This window comes from Sabethes cyaneus, chromosome 2 (genome assembly GCF_943734655.1).
Source record: "Sabethes cyaneus chromosome 2, idSabCyanKW18_F2, whole genome shotgun sequence".
In the NCBI taxonomy this organism is placed as follows: Eukaryota; Metazoa; Arthropoda; class Insecta; order Diptera; family Culicidae; genus Sabethes; species Sabethes cyaneus.
The window spans coordinates 180,708,355-180,731,846 of record NC_071354.1 but is presented as its reverse complement, the minus strand read 5'-3'; the positions used below and the strand labels follow the sequence as shown (position 1 = coordinate 180,731,846).

Here is a 23,492-nt window from a genome sequence, read left to right as displayed (position 1 = left end):
GTTTATTTTTCTCTTGATAGGGTCAGATTCTGGTACATGCTAGCTGCCAGCTAGGCATTTTTATGGAACCTGCGGTTCTGGTATGTTTTATTCAGGGCTGGCGCGAGTTTGGTACGAAAAAGCAACAAATTTTTTTCACCCTAGCTTACATTTCTTGATATTCCTGTCACTGTCTGCTGAGCTTGCTTACCGATGGAACCATAAAATATAACAGCAGCCACTTAAGATGCATAAGTCAAATAAGGAAAAATTATTAGAGTTTTGATTGGACTGTCTGCCAATTAGGTAAAGAATTCCATTCATTGTAAGACATAAATCCTTTTATATAATTTATTTCAAATGTTGATACCGTTCATTGGTGTTATAGGACTCCATTAAATGGAAATTTTCAAATCATTTTTAATGTTTTTTTTTAATTTGTAGCATTGCCTTACTTTTGCAAAATATTTATTAAAATTTGCCTCAATCAACTTTACTCAAATCTGTTCTTTCCGTTTTGTTAATTCATGTTTCATTATTATTGTGCACACTAAAAATTTTCTGAAAATTAAATAAAAACTCCGGGAAGAATAAGAGAGAGAGGAGAGAGAGCGAGAGAGAGAGCGAGAGAGAGAATACAGCAACTGCAAGAATGCAAGCAAAGAGAATTTACACAGAAAAAATCCAGACAGAAAGAATCCGGACCGTGGGAATTGACAGAGAGGTTTCAAACGGAGAGACAGCGAAAGAAAATCCAGATAGAGAGAATACAGAAAGGGCGGATCCTGACAAAAAGAACCGAAACAAGGAAAATTTTGACAATGCAACGCACAAAGGATATAGACCAAGAGAATCCAGACAATGAGAATTTAGGCAGAAAAAATGCAGATAGAGATAATCAAGACAGAGAGAATGCAGTCAGAGACAATGCAGACTGAGGGGATGTAGACGAAAAGCATCGAGCCAGGGAGAATCCAGTCAGAGAGAATCTAAAAACAGAAAGATTCCAGCCAGAGGGATCAAAGCAAAGCCTTGGGCTTAACCGTCTTTGGACATTACCCTTCTTTATCGACAGACTTCGCAGCCGGCTGTCAAAGTACAGGAAAATTACGGAGCCAGTGCAACGATCCTACTAACTCTATCTGGCAAGCACAGCCTAGCCTAGATTCGAACATACGACGCCTGGCTTGTTAGACCGGCATCGTACCTCGAAGCTAACTGGGCGGCCAGAGAAAACAGTGAAGGAGAATCCAAACAGGAAAAATCTAGACAGAGTTAATCCTGCCAAAAAAAAAACGCTCTGAGACTAAGAACATTCAAACCGAAAGAATACTGACAGAGAGAATCTGGACTGAGAAAATCCAGCCAGAGCGAATTCAGTCAGATAGAATCCAGCCACAGAGATTCCAGTTGGAGAAAATCCATACAGCGAGAATTCAGACAGTGACAGACTTAGAGAAACAACTTAAAGAGTATTTAATCAAGGAGAATCCAGAGCGGTTTCAGACAGCGAATTTAGAAACAATTCTATCTAATAGAGTCTAGACAGTGAGAATCAGAACTAAGACAACCATTTAAAACTTTGACATACTAGCTGATTGCCCGATCTTACTTGTCTCTCAGCCACTTGTACGTTTTACCTTTGTTATAGTATATAACAAAGGTTTAAAAATTGGTCGAAAAACACGAAGTTGATGCGAGGCCCGGAGGGCCGAATCACATATACCAATCGATAGAGCTCGATGAACTGAGCAATGTCTGTGTGTGTGTGTTTATGTATGTATGTGTGTGTGTGCGCTTAATTTTCTATCGCCTGTTTCTCGGAGATGGCTGAACCGATTCGTTTGGTTTAACTTTTGTTTGAAAGGTACTATTGCCTAGTATATCACTATTGAGTTGATTCGTGGTCCGACGTTTCGTTTTTAAGTTATAAGCAAAAATGTGAAAACTGCCTGACACGATTTTCTCCGGAACCACTTGACTGATTTCAACGATCTTAGTATCAAATGAAAGCTCTTGTTAACACTATTTTTTTTTAAGAAAGTTTTATTGAAAACAAAGAAGTAGTTTAAAAGTTATGCTTTTAAAACCTGTTTTGACAAGGTAATAATTATCGCCTGTTTCTTAGAGATGACTAAACCGATTTAGGCGCTATTAGTCTCATTTGAAAGGTAATATATCCGGATAGATCACTATTGATTTGTTTTTTGATTGGTCGTTTAATTTAAAAGTTATGAGCAATCGTATAAAACACATTAAAATTTACAATAATTTATAACGATTTCATCTAAGATAATTTATCTAGTTTAAATAATTTAGGCATCAAATTAGAGGTTTTCATGTTGCAAATATACCTACAAAATTTTAGAACAATTGGTTTAGCCGTTCAAAAGATATCAACACTCACGCCAATTTTTGTAACACGGTTACTCGCGCGCACAATAATCCCAAAACCAAAAAAACGTGAGCACTAGAATTATGACTGGGAAAACTTGATTTTAGGCTTATTGAACCTATGGAAAAGTTTCTTGAAATTGAAAGCTCTATCGTCTGGTAGAATTTAGATTTTGATTAATCCCCATAAAAGTGAAACAAAAAAAATATTTTTATTCAGTTTCAATATAACAGATTGATGTGTTCTGCCAAGTTTTAGAGCATATTGTTACAAAAAATTTTGCTGAAGACAGTAGCCAAATATCTCTTCAGCGAAAATAGAAAAATCTTATTTTTTGTACATGAATATATAATAGTAGTTTTTCTATTCTAGCTCTTTTTGTAATTGTTGTATGACTTTTTCACGTATATTTTTCACGTAGTTGTACAAATAGTAAAAATACACAACTTTGCTGAATATAGTATACCTATATGTTTGCTTGTTAAGGAACTGTAGAACTTTGATTATAAAAAATACCTTAATTTTGACCCCGAATTACTCGACTACGGATACATTTTAAATATTTTACATTTGCTGGTAGTTTTGCTGTATACAGACACCATTTTTCCATATGTAGAAACGAGAGAACATTCCAGTTGGGGCAAACTGCGGTACACCTCACATGCTGATTTCTTCGTTTCTGTGACGTCGGTTTATGCTGATCTATTTTCCCAACAATTTAAAGTATGAATGCATTGAATAATTATGATATTTTGTATGTTAGTTAAACAATGATTTGTAACTTTATAACAATATGGCATTCAAAAACCTACACGTGTTGTACAAAATACAACAGCGTGAGTAAACCGAAGGTTAATAAAAATTGATGAAATTTATTCAAGAAAACTTTATTGATGTGAATTAAATAGAATGACATTACAGAGAATTATGCATTGTTCAAAAACCTTTAAACTACCTTTACCTTTATTAAACATTTATTAGACCTTTATTAAAGAATAATATTTACTCTTACAACTTACTTTTACTTGTACTTACTCAAATTAGTAACAACTTACTTATAGTTACTCAGAAATTTCATGAAAAGAGGATCTATCAAAATTTATAAGTGCTCCTATGTTGTGCAAATTTTGTAAACTTATTCAATTTCCAAAAATGTTATGTAAACCAACGCACTACGTAACGTTAACCAATAGATGAATTATATTCCGAAGACGTGTCGATTTCTATCTCAAATAGCAAGTAAGAACGTATAACAAAGGTTCCTTTCACCACTAGGTGGATTAAATCGGGTTTTTACTTGTAACCAAAGATCGCATAATGCAAGAAACAAAACCCTTTTTCTTCATTTGAATGTGTCTACTCCCCAAACCACTTGTAAATCTATCTTCTTCTCCCTATTACCCGACACAAAGCATTTTTTACGTTTTTGAAATTCCCTCTTGTTAACTAGCACCAACTTGTATATCAATGAACGAAAATTTTCGTAAATATCTCTTAACAAAATCGTCAATAAACCTTGATAAAATGAGCCCAAGTTAATTTTCTAATGTGTATAATGATAATAACTGACATACTTACGATTTTCAGCAAAAAATCATATAGCATTACGAAGCGAATCGCGCTTGATCGGATATTATCGTATATAAATACTTGTATAGTCGTAACACTTATAATTATTCCTAATCACGCATATTCCCTCCAAAATAGTACGAATAAGCCAACCAAGTTTTATTAGCATGTATATCTGTACATAATGCTGATTTTTATCTTTTATATACATATAAAAATGCTAGCTGGGATACATTTACATTCACGTTTTTCGTTCCCTCCTTTCTGTCGGTTTCTTCCCAGTTAGTTCCTCCTTCTGTCACGTAGCTAATTATACGTCAATGTGCTCTAGGAAAATCCCTACAACAGAAACGAAACCCGGTGGAACCCCTATCTTTTCACACAGTCGCTTGGACAGCTACAATCGGTCTAATCTAAATGTAAACCTGTAACCCGTTTTACTTATTTGGATCTAACCCCTGGATAGGAACCCCTTCCCCTCTTTGTCAACCCCCCAGTGCTGATTCTCTTATGTCAAGGAATATGGTTTCCAAGCTTTATGAAGAACCGTCCAGGCGTTTCGGATTTATGGTATCCTCCCTGTTTGTCAGAAGGTTAGATCACTGCGACCATTATATTGATCCATTGTGATATTCCCCCTGTTAAGGACCCACCTTACGTCAATGCCCCAGTGCTAGTTCCCTTATGTCGAGGAATTTGTGTGACAAGTTTGTTTAAGAACTGTCTCGACGTTCTGGAGTTATGACGGAACATACAAACTCACGCTCACTTTTTTATGTATAGATAGATAGATTGTAATTTTGTAAGTATAACTGCCTGTGTTTTTCCGAAATTGAATTGCCATCATCTAATCCACGAAAAACGGTCACTGTCCCCACAAACTTACAGACGTAACACTGAAGCTTCATTCTTTCACCAACAAAAACGATAATTACAAATGTTCACTTGAGCCGAGATGCAAACAACAGTAGCTGTGCGAAAATGCCGTTCACTTACGCTAGCACTGGTATCACGAGTAAATTTACAGTACGGCTAAATTTATTGCGAAGACTGCACCTCGCTTTCGCTGTCTATTATTTCCTTCATCGTCTACTACACTAAATAATCCATAACACATAACACTAACCAATGTAACAATCTGAACAAATTCTAACGAAACATCGTTTCAATGATAATCCTAAGTCTCGTAAAAAACCAATTGCTCCACCAGGTGCAGTCTTCGTCTCGCTATGTATTTAGCTATCTATGCTATAAAATTACTCGTTTATTATCTGAGAGCAGCACCAGCGCACAGTGGGGAATCGCTGGCCAGCAGCCAAAAAATGAAAGTTCATTTCGACTCTCCGTTGTATTTTTCCTGTGATTCTATACTATTGAAATGTTCAAATCCAAAATTTTAGATCAATATGACAAAATTTGAATTTTCTATGAATCTTGAAAGTATGCTATCTCAGCATGTTTTAGCGTTTTTTTGAAAAATAACCCAATATTTCAAAACATGCTAGAGGTCTGATGGTAGCTCGGAATTCAACAGTGTCTAAGGAAAAGTTCTTCAAAAAATAGTGCTGAATAAAACCCATTAATTGAGTATGCAGTAATTTTATCATAGTATGCCACAATTTTAATTTTCATTAAAAAAGTGCCATATTTTCGCGTAAAACACGCTTAAAAGTTTTGAAGCCAAGGTTCGCTACTATTGACACTACCGGCAAAAGTTAGCGTAAAATATGAGCTTTCAAATGGATATAGTCTCATTTAGCGCAGAGTAGCGCAGAGCACAGATGTTACGCTTGTAAGGCTACTATATCAGAATTCAACAATATAGACAAAATGCAAACACTCAAAGTAAACGTAGGATATCTTAATTATGGGATATCTCCTTTACATGGTTGGATAAGCTGCTTCGAATGTATGGTCCATATTGCATATTGACTAGATTTTAGAGGTTGGAGGAAATCTGTAGGATACAGCGATAGTAATGACGGAAATACAGCTCGAAGATCTTATGCCAATCCGGGTATTCGTTCTGGAATCACGGGTATAGATATGAAATTAATTAAAAGGTTGAGAAATTTTCTTATAGCAAGTTCTTGAACACATTATTTCAGAAAAATTCGAAACTTATTTTTTGTATACCAAAAACCAGGGTATTGTCCTCATATAATACGTCCACTGCAATGCAAAGAATTTGAATTCGCGGTCATAAATGAATCTAGACAACTATATTGCTGATAGGACGAATGACAGAAGAAGCACAAAAAATAAGATTTTTTTTCAACAACTCGGGTCATTCGTGACTTCTGCGGGGTTGGGAATTGAACCACGGTCCTCAGTGTGAGAGGCGTGAATGCTAGCCACTACACCGGTATTGACCCTCACGAAAATAAGGTTATTGATTTATGCTAAAAGTAGTGATAAAAATTCAAGACAATATTTTACATGCAAAAATGAGTGTGAAAATACAAATCGTGATAGAATTATTCGTCTTCTTATTTCTCCGGATAAAGCTTATAGCTTCTTCGAAACGGAAAAATGTAATTAGAAAAATCTTTCTGAGAACGCTATATTACTATTGAAGACGAAACGTGAAACGAGTGATTCTGCAGAAGGAGAAGAGGAAGAAGAAGAAGAGAAAGAAGATGGTGATAAAAAAGATTAAGAAAACTAATAAGGGGAAAAGTTTTGATTTTTGATTAATTTTAACTTATATGGATTTTGTGTTGATTATTAAAGCTCATACTTGCTTTGTATTGTTTTATATAATGTTTTATCCTCTAAAAATCCGAACGGTACTCTCGCGCAACAAGCGTTGTTAAAATGTCGACTGAAGTGGAAGTTTGAAATATCGTTTTTATTGGCGATGAAATGATGCTTGAGTGTTGCGTCTGTTAGTCTGTGATAAAAGTATCACTACATTTGAAATAGAAAATTAAAACAATTAAGGCTAGCTAAATGCCGCGAGACTATTATAAATGAAGTAAACGATTTCCAATTGAAGCAAAGTTTTATCACAGATTAACTGACGTAATACTGGAGAAACATCATTTCGAATTTCTACTCCAGCCAAGACTCAAACAATAGTCGCTTCTCACGCATCGGTCGCCTGCACTGGCGCTGCTATCAGATAAAATACGAGTAAATTTATGGCATAGCCAAATTTATAGCAAACGTAGTGGGCGTAGTAGGCGTAGTGCGAAGACTGCATCAGTTGATGCTAGGTATTTTTTTGCAAATTTAGATTAATGCTTTATACGACGTTTTGCTAGAAAATTTGTTCGAAGTGTTACGTCTGTTAGTCTGTGGTTTTTTGTTCACTTTCAAGTAGTAATTTCAATTTTATTATACTTTTCAAGTGGTTTTTGACTCTAGATTTATAAAACTACTAGTAAAACTTAGAAATCCTCAAAATATTCTGACAGCAGCTATAAAATCGTAATACTGCTAAGTAGCCCACTCTTCAGCAGGTTCTATTACCGCTTTAACAATAAGATTACAAGCCCATGTAGTCTTATTATGCTTTGCTAAAAGCAGCAATTGAACCGATCATGTTACTTACCACAGTAAGCAAGCTAAACATTCAGTTGTTAACTTGAAAATATATAGCCGAGGTCTCAGGTCATCCTGATCGATTTGCTTTATAGGGACCATAAAAATATCCTAAAGAATAAATAATAAATTCAGCAGTTTCCGTAGTTGTGCAGTAGAGATGGTCGGGTATGAAAATTTGAATACCCGAACCCGACCCGTACCCGATTAGGAAAAAAAATAAAAACCCGTGCCCGACCCGAACCCGCAGGTTTATTTTTTTTGATACCCGAACCCGACCGCAACCCGTCGGGCACGGGTACGGGTCCGGATACCCGACAATCTTTAGTGTTAAACGAGGTCAATAGACCCGACCCGACCCGTACCCGGTTTCAAAACCAAACCCGTACCCGACCCGAACCCGCAAATTATTTTTTTTTTCAATACCCGAACCCGACCCGTACCCGGCGGGTACGGGTACGGGTGCGGGTTTCGGGTAAATTTTCCGCTACCCGACCATCTCTATTGTGCAGCATACGCGCAGTAAATTTTACAGTGATTATCGGAATGGCGCAACGGCAATTATTCCAGTTGCGAATTTGCAACCAATCTGTTCTTAACTTTCTAGTAGAAGTAGACTGAGTTTCAGGAGGACCCTATTCAGCAGATTTAAATATACCACACTCAAAATAATTTTCACGTCGAAATTACGTGAAAAGTTATGGGATTATTTTCCATCCAACTTTTCCCGTACTATTTAAGTGAATTTCACGTAATTTGCATTAGTATGCGTGCATTCACGTGGAAATCAGATAGATGTTATTGTATTTTCCAATAATGTTCAACTGAAAGTCACGTAACTCCCTGTAGAGAAATCGCGAATTCCGCGAATAAATTGTGCTATTAATTTTATTTGCTACAGATACGTATTTCGTATACGTATACGTGTCTGTTTTCTATGAACTATGAAGCCTGCAAGTCTTAGGTGAACTACGTATCCGCCGAGAATAAAGTAAGAATAAAATCTTCATTTATTTTATTTTCGTATGCTACTAAGCCGCTCATAAGAAAACTTCAGTAAATTTGTTGAGCAGGTCAGCTGTTCGAAACCAATTTCACAATCAATTACATTATACGTACTCTAAAACCAATTTTAAATTTCTCTCTCTCTCTCTCTCTCTCTCTCTCTCTATCTATCTATCTATCTACCTCTCTCCCCGCCTTCTCTCTCTCTCCCTCTTCTCTCTCTCTCTCGCTCTTTCTTTCTTTGTTTCTCTTTCTGTATCGGATGTAGAGTACTGAATACAGATACTGGCCACAGTAACTCAGTAACTCGCGAGTACTTGCCATCATTAAACCAGCGACAAACGTTTCACGTAATCAGTGAGTTTAATCACGTTGGTTTAATAATTTAATAATGCGAGTTATTGAGTGACATGGCCAAATAAATTGTACTATTAATTTTGTCTCTCAATTCAGTGCTCTTCATCCGACTAAAGAAATGACATTGGAGCTCAGTCACTCACCACCACCTGTCATCATTAAAACTAATTTGCTCATCAATGATTGTTGTGCGTGACTCTGTTCAATGTTGCTCGAAAAAGTACTCGCGAGCTACTGAGTTACCATGGCCAGTCTCTGTATTCAGTACTCTAGTCGGATGTCGGATCTTCTCCAAAAAGTGGAGAAAAAAATTTCTGTTGCAGTGCTTTGCTGCTTTGCTTTACCGCCGAATGAGAGTCAGTTTGGTTTCTTTTTTTGTCGGAGCGCTACCGAATGCATGCTCTCAAGATCACGGAGTAATTCGTTTCAGTCTATGTAATTGCCTGTCCAATATTCTCTTTGGGATACGGAGCAAATAGTCTCTTGTTCCGTTTGTGAAGAAAAGATTAGCTCTGCTAGTAGTTGTGCTCCTTCTGCACAACATGAGTAGTTGTAAGAGAAAACAGCATTCAGGCATCATTCGGAGGGAAAGCAAACGGCTGAAAACGAAAGCACTTGGTCGTTGTGAGCAGTAGATTGCTCTGTCTCTGTATGGTTAAGATGAGCAAAAGTAAGCCTGATTCTAAGCGGAGATGAAAATTTCTCTGGTTGTAATTTAAATATATACTTTACCCCTGCGAATTATATTGTTGGTACCTTTCAGCAGAGAAATGTTATCGCAAACGTAATAAATACTCTTAAAATCAATCTAAATACCCATTTTCCGTTCCAAAAACATTCCATTTAGCTCTCGCCTGTACTCGCTTCTGCGTACATAATTATATTTTCATTAAAATTCACATCCGTGCTGCGAAGCGATAACAATTTATAACTCAATCTGGAATACCGCCGAACGCAATCTCAGTAATTGTGTGAGTGTTACATTTGACTGAAATCTCCATCCACCTCCATCATGCTCACACGCAAAAGTGAAAACATCCCGAACGGGCTCGGCTCGTATGTCTAACCAAATAACCGTCGTACCATTATTCTCAATTGATTGTGAATTAATTTCACCAGTCATCTATTTCGCCTCATAGCTTTACACCATCACGATGCAAACAACGTGTTTTGGGCTCTATATTAATATGCTTCCACTTTTCCCCCGTTCTGCGCTTCTTTCAGATTCACCCTCCCGTCAGTCAGTCCCATCGGAACCATCGGCATCAACCGAAACAGTTGCGTCAGCCGATCCATCCGGTCTCGACGGTCTGCTATTGGCAGCATCGAGCCCTCCCGCTGCCATCACGCATCACAGTATTTACAGCGGCAGGACCACAGTGACATTTCGGAAGCGCTCTCGGCGAATGAGCAGTTTCCATCGACATCGTCATAAAAAGCAAACGCCCACCACTATCACCAGAGCACCAGAGTGTCGTCCCCTCGTCACCGTGGATCCCATCGAAAATACCGGAGGCAGTGACATAAACGCAAACACAATGCACAAAGGTAGTACCAGCACGGAAAGTGTACCAGCTCACTTCCGATGTTCCTTCTCCTACACCTCTGAAAGCCAACAAAACCTGAAAAATGACGAAGGTGGTAGTAATAGCGATAGTAGTAGCAGTAGTAACCAACAGCTCCACGGGCTTCCAGCTCATCGCAGCCATTCGCGGCAGCGGAATCCACTTGTAGCAAACACTGCCACAGCTTCCATCGTCACTAGTTGGAAGCATTGTTGCGGCTTGAGTCATGCGTTTGACAACCACCGGACCAGCAGGGGCTGGAGGGATTTTGTTCCACTTCCTACGACGACGGTGGGGACTGCAATGCTGATGCTACTATTGCTCACGTGCCGTATGGCAACGACCATGTCCGTGCTGGCAGTTCAGGCCGCGAAATCAGGTCAGCCACCAAGCAACGACGCAGGGCTGTCTACAGGATCCAGCAGCCCAGGACCGGTGGCTGCAGCTCAGAAGCAACGCCACCAGTGTGCCGTATCGGAACACACATGCAACAACGGACGTTGTGTGCCGCTGAACAAATATTGCAACAATGTAAACGACTGCGGGGACGGAAGCGATGAGCCGCGATTCTGCACGAGTAAGTACACACACTGGGTTGTAGCGTATACTTTGCTAAAAGAGTCAAATTCCACTGAAACGGAGAACGGATTAGTGCCATATTGAAGGGTTATGTGGTGGGAGATATAGAGTGATCCCCGCAAAGAATGTGTAACTGGAGCCGGAGAAGCGAACTGGTGAACAACGAACAATTTTAATTTCGAAAGCATTCCTTGGGACTGTTTATGAAAAGAAGGGGAAAATTCCAATCAACTGTCGTAATTAAAAAATAATCCATAAAATTTGAATTCTTGAAGCTTGAATGCTTCAATCTCTTGAATGCTGCAATTTACTGAGCCCGAGCTTTTGTTGTTCACTGACAAATAGAACACAAAGAGAATGCGAGGACTACAACTTTGGGTATGTTAGTACGGCTGACAATGTTTAACATGCTCTTCATTTTGATTACTGTGTACTCACACAATTTGCAAGTAGTGTTTCAAATCTGAAATTGGGGAATGAATAAAAATATTATTTGCTTTAACAAAATTGAAGCTCTTTGTATTTTTTTAATAAATGTTGATATTCCCATCAGTTTTAAGCTTCAGTTTTAAAAGAATTTCAATTACTTTTACTGGAGTTGGAGGACTACTTTACTGTACATATTGCTCATGGTTTTCCGCTAAACTCAGCAAAAAGGAAACAGAAATAACCGTGTCCGTGCAAAAAAAAGACCATGCGTCTCCATGGTCCAATTATCGCAATATTATTCGTTTAAAAAATTGAATGTCAAAATTAAAAATATATAAATTTATTATTTTATAATACAAATTTTTATATGTATTTGGATTTATTTGAATTTTGTAAAAGTTTTATTGCTGTATTACGCAATGTACTTAGATGATACAAGTCAAAACATACTCATGGCTAGGTATAAAACTATAATAAAACTGTTAATATAGCCAGTTTTTTGTGGTTGATTAGATTACCATCATAACACTAGTAGGTTGCGCCACCTTTCTTATAAACTCTTGAGAGTGGGGGGTAGCAATACAACGTAACGTACAAAATTGACAAACCGTAATAAATCTGTTAATTTTATAGTCCAAACAGATCTTCTGCTGTTATTATTAAGCATATAGTATTAGAATTTAACACCAAAAGCATCTTGATATATTCAAACATTTTTTTGCCCACACACAGAAAATCATTAACGCAAAGTGTAAATTGTAGAATGGAAGTTGTTATCAATCGGTATTTATGTGTTATAGGAAGCAACTAGAATGATTTTGCAAAAAATTGAAACTGTCTAATGGAATATATTTATTTTGCATAAGTAAGGCCATTGCAAATCATATTCAAAGTTTTTGTCACCCCCCCCCCCCCCTTGAAAATTGGCTTGAAAAATCGGGGGGGGGGGGGTCAAAAAAATAATTTGTAGGATATGAGTCAAATTTCTTTTTATAAAATCAATTGCCTGTGGTCTCTACAATCTGAAAAACTCGAAAAATGAGTCTCCGAGTTGAATTAACGCTTCTAGCACGAAACAGAAATGAAAATTCGAACAATGGAATTTCCGAAAATCGTCCAAAAAATTTTTCTTTCGTTTTTGTCTTTTTTCGTATATTTTTACATAGAAAATAATAACGTATATATTATAAGCAAGAATAGATTCGGTTTTCATGTTTAAACCTTAAATAAAAATTCTTAAAATCCATGTTTTTTTTGCTCGATTGAAAAATTCACTTTGTTTTTTTTTCGTCCCCCCCCCCTTTTCAGTGGCCGAACACCGGAAGGACAAAAACTTTATAAAATATTTGTAATGGCCTAACTGGTTTTTAAAACTGCAACATTTCCATGGCGCATTGATTTTATCCACCATGCACGATAAAATTTAATGCGCATATGCTGCACAACTTCGAAAACTGCTAAAAATTTATTATATATTCTGTCGGATAGGGAAGGAAAAACTGTCATTAACTATTGATAGTTATCAGTAAGCAATAATATCACTAAGTATCAGTAAGGTTTCGCTGTTATAAATGTTTACTGGTACAGTTACGTCGTCCCGTTGAAAAACTCTGTTAGGTTAAAGTCGGTTGTTGGTTATTGCGTACGATAGATGAAGATAACACAATATGTTATCGTCGTCAACAGTCTGCAACTGAGGTGTTTCGTGGTGTTTCAAACAGTCGTCTCTATTCAACTCGATCTTGGGCCACTCGTAGCTAATTTCTCAGTCATCTCAGAAGTCGCAAATCACTTTCGATTTGGACGAGCCATCTTGCACATCGAAGCCCCCTGTTCCCGAAGCCGGTGGGGTTGTTGAAGAGAACTATTTCCGTAGCACTGTCTTCCGGCATTCTTAAGACGTCCCGGCACACCGTAGCCTATCGACTTTCATCAGGTGCATAATGGGTATCTCTCCAAGCAGTGCAAGTAGCTCGTGATTCACACGTTTCTGCCACTCTCCGCTTTTAGTTTGTACTCCGCCAAACACGGCTTCAAGTCCATAAAGAACTATCACTCTAATAAAGGTTTCGTACATTGTCAGCTTGGTACGACAGTGTATGCTTCTTGACAGTAGCATTTAGCGAATGGGAAAGTAGGCTCGATTTTCCGTTTGAACGCGCCGCTGGATCTCGTTACTAGTGGTGTTGTCAGCGCTCACCAGCGATCCCAAATACATGAACTCATCTACCACTTCTAGTTCGCCGCCGTCAACGGTTACCGTCTGTGGGAGGCACGTGTTTGTTTCCTTTCAGCCTCTTCCTTTCATATATTTGGTCTTCGACGCATTTATTTTTAGCCCAATTCTCCTAGACTCCGCTTTCAGTCTGGCGTAAATTGCCTCCGCCGTCGCAAAGTTCCTGGATATGATATCGAAGTCATCTGCAAAGCCTAGCAGTTGGCTACCCTTGGTAAAAATCGTGCCTCTCGTTTTGATGCCCGCTCGTCGGATCACCGCCTCATGAGCGATGTTGAACAGCATGCTGGATAAGCCGTCATCTCGCTGTCAACCCTCGCCGTGTCTCGAAGGAACTCGAGCGTATCCCCGAGACGCGCGAAACACATCACTCGTTCCAATGTAACTTTAATCTGTCGCATCAGTTAATGCGGAAAACCGGTTTTGTGCATTATGTGCCATAGTTGGTCTCGATCGACTGTATCGTATGCTGCTCTGAAATCAGGAAAGATGTGATGCTTGAGCACGCCTACATTTTTGCAAGACCTGCCGGATGGAAATAATCTGGTCCGCAGTTGCGCGAGCACCCATGAAGCCCGCCTGGTAAATTATAATGAATAACCCGGTTATAAAATTACAATTTCCTATTTTTTTGTTTCAATGCCGTGATGGGTAAAATTACTTATAGTAACTGATAGTTATCAGTAACATACTGTAAACTACTGATAGTTATCAGTAACGATTTTTAATGATCATCAGAAGCTCAAAGTTTTAAGAAATTGGTCATGAAAACCATTAAAGGAACGTAATAAAACTTAAATGGCTTTTTACGGTGGAAGGAGATGGCAAAACACTTCGATGTACTGACGGTAAGCATATTACTCGAGCACCAATTTTTGAATCTGTCCACTAGGCGTTGCTTCTTGAAGATTTTTACATCATCGGCATCAAGAAACCAGCAGTCAAGTGACAGCAAAGCTGATAGTTCATTTACAAAAAAAGAAAAAAAAAACCCGATTTAATCCACCTAGTGGTGAAAGGAACCTTTGTTATACGGTCTTACTTGCTATTTGAGATAGAAATCGACACGTCTTCGGAACATAATTCATCTATTGGTTAACGTTACGTAGTTCGTTGGTTTTCATAAAATTGTTGGAAATTGAATAAGTGTTCACAATTTGAACAAAATAGGAGCACTTATAAAATTTTATAGATCCTTTTTTCATGAAATTACTGAGTAAGGGTAAGTTGGTTGTTACTAATTTGAGTAAGTGCAAGTAAAAGTAAGTTGTAAGAGGAAATATTATTATTTAACATATACATTGCCTAGTATAGGTCTAGTTTGTAGGTTTTTGACCTATGCATAAATTCCTGTAATGCCATTCTTTTTGATTGACAATTAATAAAGTTTTCTTAAATAAATTTCATCAATTTTTATTAACCTTCACGCTGTTGCATTTTGTACAACACGTGTAGGTTTTTGAATGCCATATTGTTATAAAGTTACAAATCGCTGTTTAACTAACGTATATTCTTCAATTAACTTGTTATGAGGAAAATGTCATAATTATTCAATGCATTAATGCTTTAAATTGTTGGGAAAATAGATCAGCATAAACTGACATCACAGAAACGAAGCAATCAGCATGTGAAGTGTACCGCAATTGATCCCAACTGGAATTTTCTCTCGTTTCTTCTTATGGAAAAATGGTGTCTGTATGCAGCAAAACTATCAGCAAATGTAAAATGTTTAAAATTTATCTGTTGGTAGTCGAGTAATTTGGAGTCAAAATCAAGGTATTTTTTATAATAAAAGTTCTACACAAACAAACATAGAGGTACACTATATTCAGCAAAGTTGTGTATTTTTACTATTTGTATAATTTTATAATACATGAAAAAGTCATACAACAATTACAAAAAGAGTTAAAATATAAAATACTGATTTTACAAATTCATAAACAATAAATAAGATTTTTCTATCTTCGCTGAATAGATAGAAGGTTACTGTGTTCAACAAAATTTCTTGTAATAATATGTTCTAAAACTTTGCAGAACACATCAATGTGTTATATTGAAACTGAAGAAAAATATTTTTTTTTATTTCACTTTTAGGGGGGTTAATCAAAATTTAAATTGCACCAGATGATAGAACTTTCAATTTCAAGAAATTCTTCCGAAGGTTTCATAAACCTAAAACCAAGTTTTTTCAGTCAAAACTCTAGTGCGCATGTCTTTTTGGCTTTGGGCCATTGTGCGCGCGAGTAACCGTATTACAAAGTTGGCGCGAGTGTTGGAGGGTTAATATCTTTTGATCGGCAAAACCGATTCTTCTAAAATTTTGCAGATATATTTGCAGCATTAAAATCTCTAATTTGATGCCAAAATAATTCAAACTAGATAAACTATCTTAGCTGAAATCGTTATAAATTATTGTAAATTTTAATGTGTTGTTTTCAATTGCTCATAACTTTCAAATTAAACGTCCAATCAAAAAACAAATCAATAGTGATCTATTAGGCTATGTTACCTTTCAAATGAGACTAAAAGCGCCTGAATCGGTTTAGCCATCTCTAAGAAACAGGCGATAATTATTACCTTGTCAAAACAGGTTTTTTAAGCATAACTTTTAAACTACTCGTTTGATTTCAATAAAATTTATCCGAAAAATTTAGCCTTAACAAGAGCTTTAATTCGATACTAAGATCGTTGAAATCGGTCATTTGGTTCCGGAGAAAATCGTGTCACGTAATTTTCACATTTTTGCTTATAACTTTCAAACGAAAAGTCGGACCATGAAACAATTCAATAGTGATGTACTAGGCAATAATACCTTTCAAACAAAAGTAATAGCGAACAAATCCGTTCAGCCATCTTCGAGAAACAGGCGATAGAAAAGTTGCGCCCCGCACATACATACACACATACACACACACACACACACACACAGACATTGCTCAGTTCGTCGAACCCTGTCGATTGGTATATGTGGCTCGGCCCTCCGGGCCTCGGATCAATTTCGTGTTTTTCGACCAATTCCTAAACCTTTGTTATAGTATAACAAAGGTAAAACAATGGTCTAAGGTTACTATCCTGTGGTACGCCAGAGATGTTGCTGAATGCATTGAACGACTTGGATGTTCACACTCAACCTACGGTATATTATGTACAAATGTAGCCGCTTGCAAGGTGGATATCGTGATCAACCCGATCAAACGCTGCTTTCAGATCGGTATACACTGCATCGATTTGCCCTCCTTTATTCATGTTCAGCAACTTTGTTTGTGCAGCACGTTCCTCACAATCATGTGAAGGATTTGTACCTTCTACGAAAGAAAACAACGAGATTCATAAAGATAAAGACTGATCGTTTTGGGAATAACCCATGCTAGTCTGAAGAGGCATAGTGTTGACAGCTAGCAAACAAACTGTCATTCACGATTACCTCAAGACTTTAGAGCTGGAGCGTAACGATCTAATCCATCAATAGTTTAAAACGTTGCGCTTGTTATCCTTTTTGTGTACAAAGAACATACAGCAGTCCCCCGAATAAGGCGATTCGAATAAGAACGTTTCCAATAAGAACGATCTCGAGTGATTCCATCAAGGCGGTGCAACATCTTATGGAAAGGACCTAATTGGTTTCAACATGGAGTAACTCGTGATTGTGACCGAAGGACCGTGTAGGACCGTGTTCACTTGATCAACAGGTTTTCGCTGGATTATAGTACAGCCAGAATTCGATAATTGGGCCACGACTATCGAGTCGTGTTCGTTAATTGGGCTGACTGACAGTTTCCTGAGGGGTACGTAAATTATTTTTGTCTCTGATTTTGAAAACTTTCGTGACTCGGAATACATATTGAAAACCTGGTTAAGTTTAAAATTGGAGTAAGTAAACATTTCGGTCTGCTGTTTTTGCATTCAAGTATGATGCTTGATAATCAACTGTTGGAATGACTAGTTTGTTTTTAAACAGACAATGGCTGTATCGTTGGGAAGAACAACAACAAAACGCAAATATACCACATTACCCCTAGCCAAAAAGTTAGGTGTAATCCGTGACGTTGAATCCAGTGGATTATGACATGAGCAACAATAAATACGATCTTGAATCGCATTTCTAGACCCCTCAAATGATTCATTTTAACAGTGAATTTTGACATTTCCGCCAAACTGGCGAACGCCCAATTAACGAACCACCAATTAGCGAATCTTTTCTGTATTTCGAAATAGTCTCACTACGCGGCGCTGCGTATATGTAATATTTTTATACAGGCTGTATCTTTCACTACTGGTTATTTCGACAGATACGGTCATGGGGAAGGCTATTCAGTGCTCAAGTTTTTCATGGGTCGGTGGAGCAACTCAGTTTGTTAGTGATATCCAGCTTTTCTGCTGGTTATGATTTCTTTTAAGGACGGAAAATGTGCTCTCGAATAGCTGTTGCGAAAGAATCTTCAAGCCAGTTTTCCATTGAAACCCACTCGAAGCCCACTTACGTTACTTACTTACTTAATCAGCTCTGCTGTACGAAGAAGTCGTCTCCATTCCACTCGATCCATGGCCGCAATTCGCCAGCCACGTAGTCTGCGTAGGGTCGGCAGGACGCCTTCCACTTGATCGATCCATCTTGCTTGCTGCGCGCACCACCGTCTCGTTATGAACCGGGCTGTCATCCGACATCCACACGACGTGCCCAGCACATCGCTGGCGACCGATTTTTGCGGTGTGAGCGATGGGTGGTTCCTTAAGCAGCTGATGATTCATGGTTCGTTCGCCTCCTCCACGTTCCATCGTCCATCTGCACTCCGCCGTAGATGGTCCGCAACACCTTCCATTCGAAAACACTAATGGCGCGCTAGTCCTCCACGAGCATGGTCCATGCCTCATGGCCGTAAAGGACTAGCGGTCTAATCAGCGTCTTGTAGATTATTTACTTCGTGCGGTGGCGAACTCGTTCGAACGTGAGGAGATTACCGTCTGAGTTCCGGCACATATTGGCCTGCGGCACATAGCCATAGCCACTTAAGTTCTTATAGTAAATCAGCAGCGAATTAGGAGAGCTGCGGATCAAACATAAAACTGGAAACGGGGACTGCATTATCGGTAGAATTATTATAAGAATTATCGCACTTGCCTGGTCTTGAATTTGGACGCGACGGCTGGTAGAAATGGCCCGACTGCGACGGGGAGATCGGGGGCTACCATAATACCGAGACCATTGCATCGAGGTACACCCTTGCCTTAGATGTCGGTGGAGTTATGGTCAACTGTTGCCTAGAGCAGCATGCTGCGTCAATTGGACATGACTTGGTAGAGAGATCAGCATGTGAGGGGACGCTTGGGTCACTGAAAACATAAAGCGTATCAGCAATTCCTCACTATTATACTCATATTTGCCAAGGTCTACGTTTTGTGGGCTTCTTTCTGCACAACCACACGCAAGACCGAGACAACTCATATGTGGTGGTAGGAAGAACTCGACTGTGGCGGGGGAGTAGAAGCCTCTAGGATGCTAGAAACATTGCGTCTCAGCATTCGAATCACCGACGATGGAGTAACGGTGATACTCGGAAAGCCAACAACAACCACATTTTCGAAGATCCTGGAGCTGTAATGGCGGCTAAGGTCGTTGCAGGAATTAATGTGATTTACCCCCAGTTATTTGCCCGAGTCCGAATTACCGCGCATTTCGTTTAACTCCTGCCATCAGATTTCGGCCTTAAGCTGCCTTTAGATTCCAATTTCCAACAGTTTTTTGGACCTTCTTCTGGTTTCGCTTGACAATAGCCCATTATTCCTCGATTAGGCAGAGCTCTGGCGTATTGAGAGGGCTCATGTCCTTTGGCATCACTTGCATGTTGTTGGCGACACATCACTCCATTGGCTTTGTGTCCTAATAGTAGGATGACAAATCCGGTCAAAATAGCACGGAAAAATCGTTATGCTTCAGGAAAGGCAGTGTACGTTTTTCCAGATACTCGGTCACGTAAAATTTTTCTTAGCAAACTCCAACAGTTCCATATGATTGAAAATGGCTGCCACCTTTTCCCTTTTGGTTGCCGTATAAAACTCCTGCCAGGCAAGCTGTTTGAAGTCTACCTTGACTTTGGTTTCGTCGTCCATCATCACGCAATCGAGAGAAAGTATTGTCCGCAACGTCATGTACAGCTTTCGGGATCGTATTTCGTCCGTATTGTTTTCTTTATTGTTTTGTTTACGAACCACTTTCTGCTTATAAGTCGGCAGTTTGGCTTGTTTTTCAACAGAAACAGAATGGTTGTAGACATTGTTGGTGACATCTCGGACGGAAAGGTTGGGGTTCGACTTGAAAGTCACTCTTCCTGTTATCGTTGCGGGTTCAGGCTTTCGATAGTACCTCCATTCAGACTTCCTGCCAATATTTTTATTACGTGATGCACCTGCACCTATACCTGTAAAATAAGGCGTGATCAGGTGCGGTTTGATTACACAATCTTTATTGTTGAATGCTGTCTTCAATTTCCGAATGTTTGCAGCATCATAATGATACGTTTTTTACAAAACTTAATTACCTTTGTGTGCTTAGGACTAAATAAATCGTACTTCCGGAGACATAGTCCGGTTATAAAATGCACACGCATAAACTTTTCTCTTTGTCTTCATGTGTTTTAAGATTGGCTCGGGGAACTGTTGCTACTTGAATGCCATTTTACGAATTGATTCAATTTGTAAACTGTAAATATCAGCATTTTTAAACTAAGAATAACAAAACAGTAAATAAATGTAAATAGGGATACGATTATAGCCCGTTATTTTTCGGACAAAGACACACCTACAGAATCGAGCCTTAAATAAATAGCTCACTTTTGGAAGAAAATTATAGTTTTTCCTCTGTAAGCAAAGCAAAAAAAGCTAGGAAGAAATGAAAATATGAAACCCAAAGAACGGCTCCGTCAGCCGAAATGGTGTGCCAGCTGTCTGGTATGCTGGCTGCTGGTGAAACGGTGGTATTTAAACGGAACGAATGTAATTTCATTTTTCCATCTCGTTACACTGTTTATTTAATAAATTACCTCAACCCTGCCGAAAGGAAGCTGCCAACAATGCGAAGCGCTGTGTTATGTTGCAAAGTTATACTGGCTTATTTTGCATCTGGCTACCTAGCTAGATCTCCGTACTCCGAAATGGCTAAAAAATACTACCAAGATTTTTATACCGTAAAGAGAAAAATAGTGCAGCATTAAGTTTGTTTTGGTACCCGAAATAATGGACGAACGCGACTAGCCTAGTCCGGCCATGGTTTTATTCAAAGCAGGAGGAACGAACAAAAAACTGGCAAATTTAAAAGTGTGCAAACATTTGCAACAACGATATACGCAGCATAAGAAAATGAGATTAAAGGGGAGGACAAATTTGTTTATTTATATTTAGCAACGAGATCCAGTCACTAATGTATGTATAAAAATTATATTAAAACCTACAAGAACTGTTAACAACATTGAAACCGAAAATTTAAATGCTCCTTGCTTTTTATTATGTTATTTTGTTTTTATTTCGATCATGTTAGTAAACTTCCGAACTATTCTACGTAAATAAATTAACCAAACCTACAGAAAAAAAAAACAATTTTCAGATAAATCCAAGATATTGTTTTACTTGCGAACTAAGTCAAAATAGGATATTAAAAGTGAGCATTAAAAAGCCGCAACCATTCATGCCAAAACCGTAAACGGGATAAATACTTGCAAAAGAAAATGTTCACAGTACCAACAAATCTGCACAGAATTCTCCTAGATCTCGGACTCTTTATACATTCTGTTGCATAATTTTCAATAACACAAACAATCCGGCCTTTTTTACGACCCAAGTCGCTACGATACACTCTATAGTAATCCGCACAGAACTATCGTAACACCACCACCCATCCACAGGGTGTCATAGTTTTTTATTGTTCCTCCTGTTGCTGTTTTAGGTGGAAATAATTCTCTACTTTCCGGCCATTTCAGCTGTTTCCTTCTTTGGGCTTGGGTCGGTTTTATTAATTCATCTGGCAGCTAAAGCTTGTATTTTTATGCGTTCCTTCTTGCCGTCGTCCTCAAATCCATTTTCAAGTGTGGCTTTACGGTGTGCTAGAAAAAAATAAAAAAAACAGAATAAGTTTTCCAGTTGATTTCGAGCAGCGAAACAATGGCCCTATCAGTCAGACGAAGCACAAAAGGTTGAAGCGTATAAATATGGCAAAGAACAGACATCTGAAGCAACGAAAATTTTTCGTGAGTTTTTGTTCATGAGCTTTTCGAGAAATTTGCAATTTATAATAAAAACTAATAAAAAACTCTCTTAATTTAATACATTTTTAATTAATTATTACGTCTCTAATATTTGTTATCTCATATTTATTCCAGGATGCAATCGAACATACTATGGTAATATTGGTTTGACGTACGACTTGGAACTGCATCGACCAAAAGAGGATCGTATTCCTTACGTTTGCATTCTGACGTTCACTGCCGCTGGTGGAAATCATGGCGATATTGTGCAGGTAATGCGATTTCAATATTATTTGAAGATATATCGTAAAAACTATGATCAAAATGTAATAGAATAAAAAAATACACGAAGCGAATGCTACAGTGACCGTAATGACCACATATTGCTAATAGTAAAATGACTAACCGTAACTTCTTTGCATGATTTGTTGTTAACGCAACTCGTCAATATCAAAATTTCATGAAAATTAAACGTTTTGAGCACGTTCACGATCTGCAGAATTTTGTAAAAGGAAAAAAAAATGTTTTTGCAATTGGAAGCTATATGTTCCATCGGTGGTGTAATTGATGACGCACTCGACCGTAGTTTGAGAGTTATGCGCTCCAGTGCCAAGATTAACACAAAGAAGCGCTTTTCATTTTGAACTTGGTTGATAACATAAAATATCGAAGAAATCAATTTCAAAAGTGAAAACTGAGTCGCAATTTAAACTTAGTACAGCCCGCAATAGAACCTGTAAATCGTTCTGTCTTTCTAAATCGATACACGTTTCTATTGCACTTTGTTTGTAAAATCAATTACCGCTTGTATCGAAAGCAAAAACTGCCATATGTACGGCTTCTCTTTTACGATATGCAGGAAACTACTGTAATTAAACCGTCTGATTGTAGAATTAATTCAAAACGAAAAGCACAGATAGCGAAACTGATAACGTGTTTCCTTAAATAGAATTACACATCTGCGTTTGCTGAAAGCAGTCCTTCGTGCACTAGGTACACATATGTGCATGCAATGCACCTACCAAGCATAGCACTCCGACGTAATGTATTTTATGAACGACATCGACATAAGTACCTACAGGTACACAAAGGCAAACCTATCAATATCGGTATAAACAGCACTCATGTAAGCCGCTTTCAACGAACAATCACTTGCCCTGGACATGAGCTTGAAATGAAGCACTTTAAACGGAATAATTCAATTAGGCAAAATGCAACAGTGCCGTTTAACGAATCTTCTTCAGCAGTGCGGTAGGCAGCAAGATTATCTGGGATGCAAGGGGATGGCAAGCAATCGGAAAAATAGATACGTACAGGGAGCTCCATGAAATCAAAGCTAAATTTAGAAATGGTAAATCCAGATTGGTATCTGTTAATGATTTTGGAGAGATTATTCATCTTAAGCTGATTACTGCTTATACAGATGAAAATTTTATCTGACATGTCCTATTTGTATAATAGGGCTATAAAAATAAATAGTGTACGCCTACAGGGAACATAGATTATAACAGGTGCACAGTTGGTTAGATTTTTCTAGGAATGGATAATTCCATCTCAATACCACCGGTTGTAATCTACGCGATTTCAAACGAAATCGG

General features: G+C 38.1%; 1 protein-coding gene across 1 annotated transcript in view; it reads left to right on the top strand.

Moving 5' to 3' along the window:
- Positions 1–23,492, top strand: part of LOC128736410 (uncharacterized) — a 94,395-nt gene that overhangs the window by 13,988 nt on the left and 56,915 nt on the right. The window contains exons 2-3 of the mRNA XM_053830893.1: positions 10,076–10,993; positions 22,030–22,166. Coding sequence (XP_053686868.1) covers positions 10,076–10,993; positions 22,030–22,166 — 1,055 coding nt within the window. The remainder of the gene's footprint in view (positions 1–10,075; positions 10,994–22,029; positions 22,167–23,492) is intronic.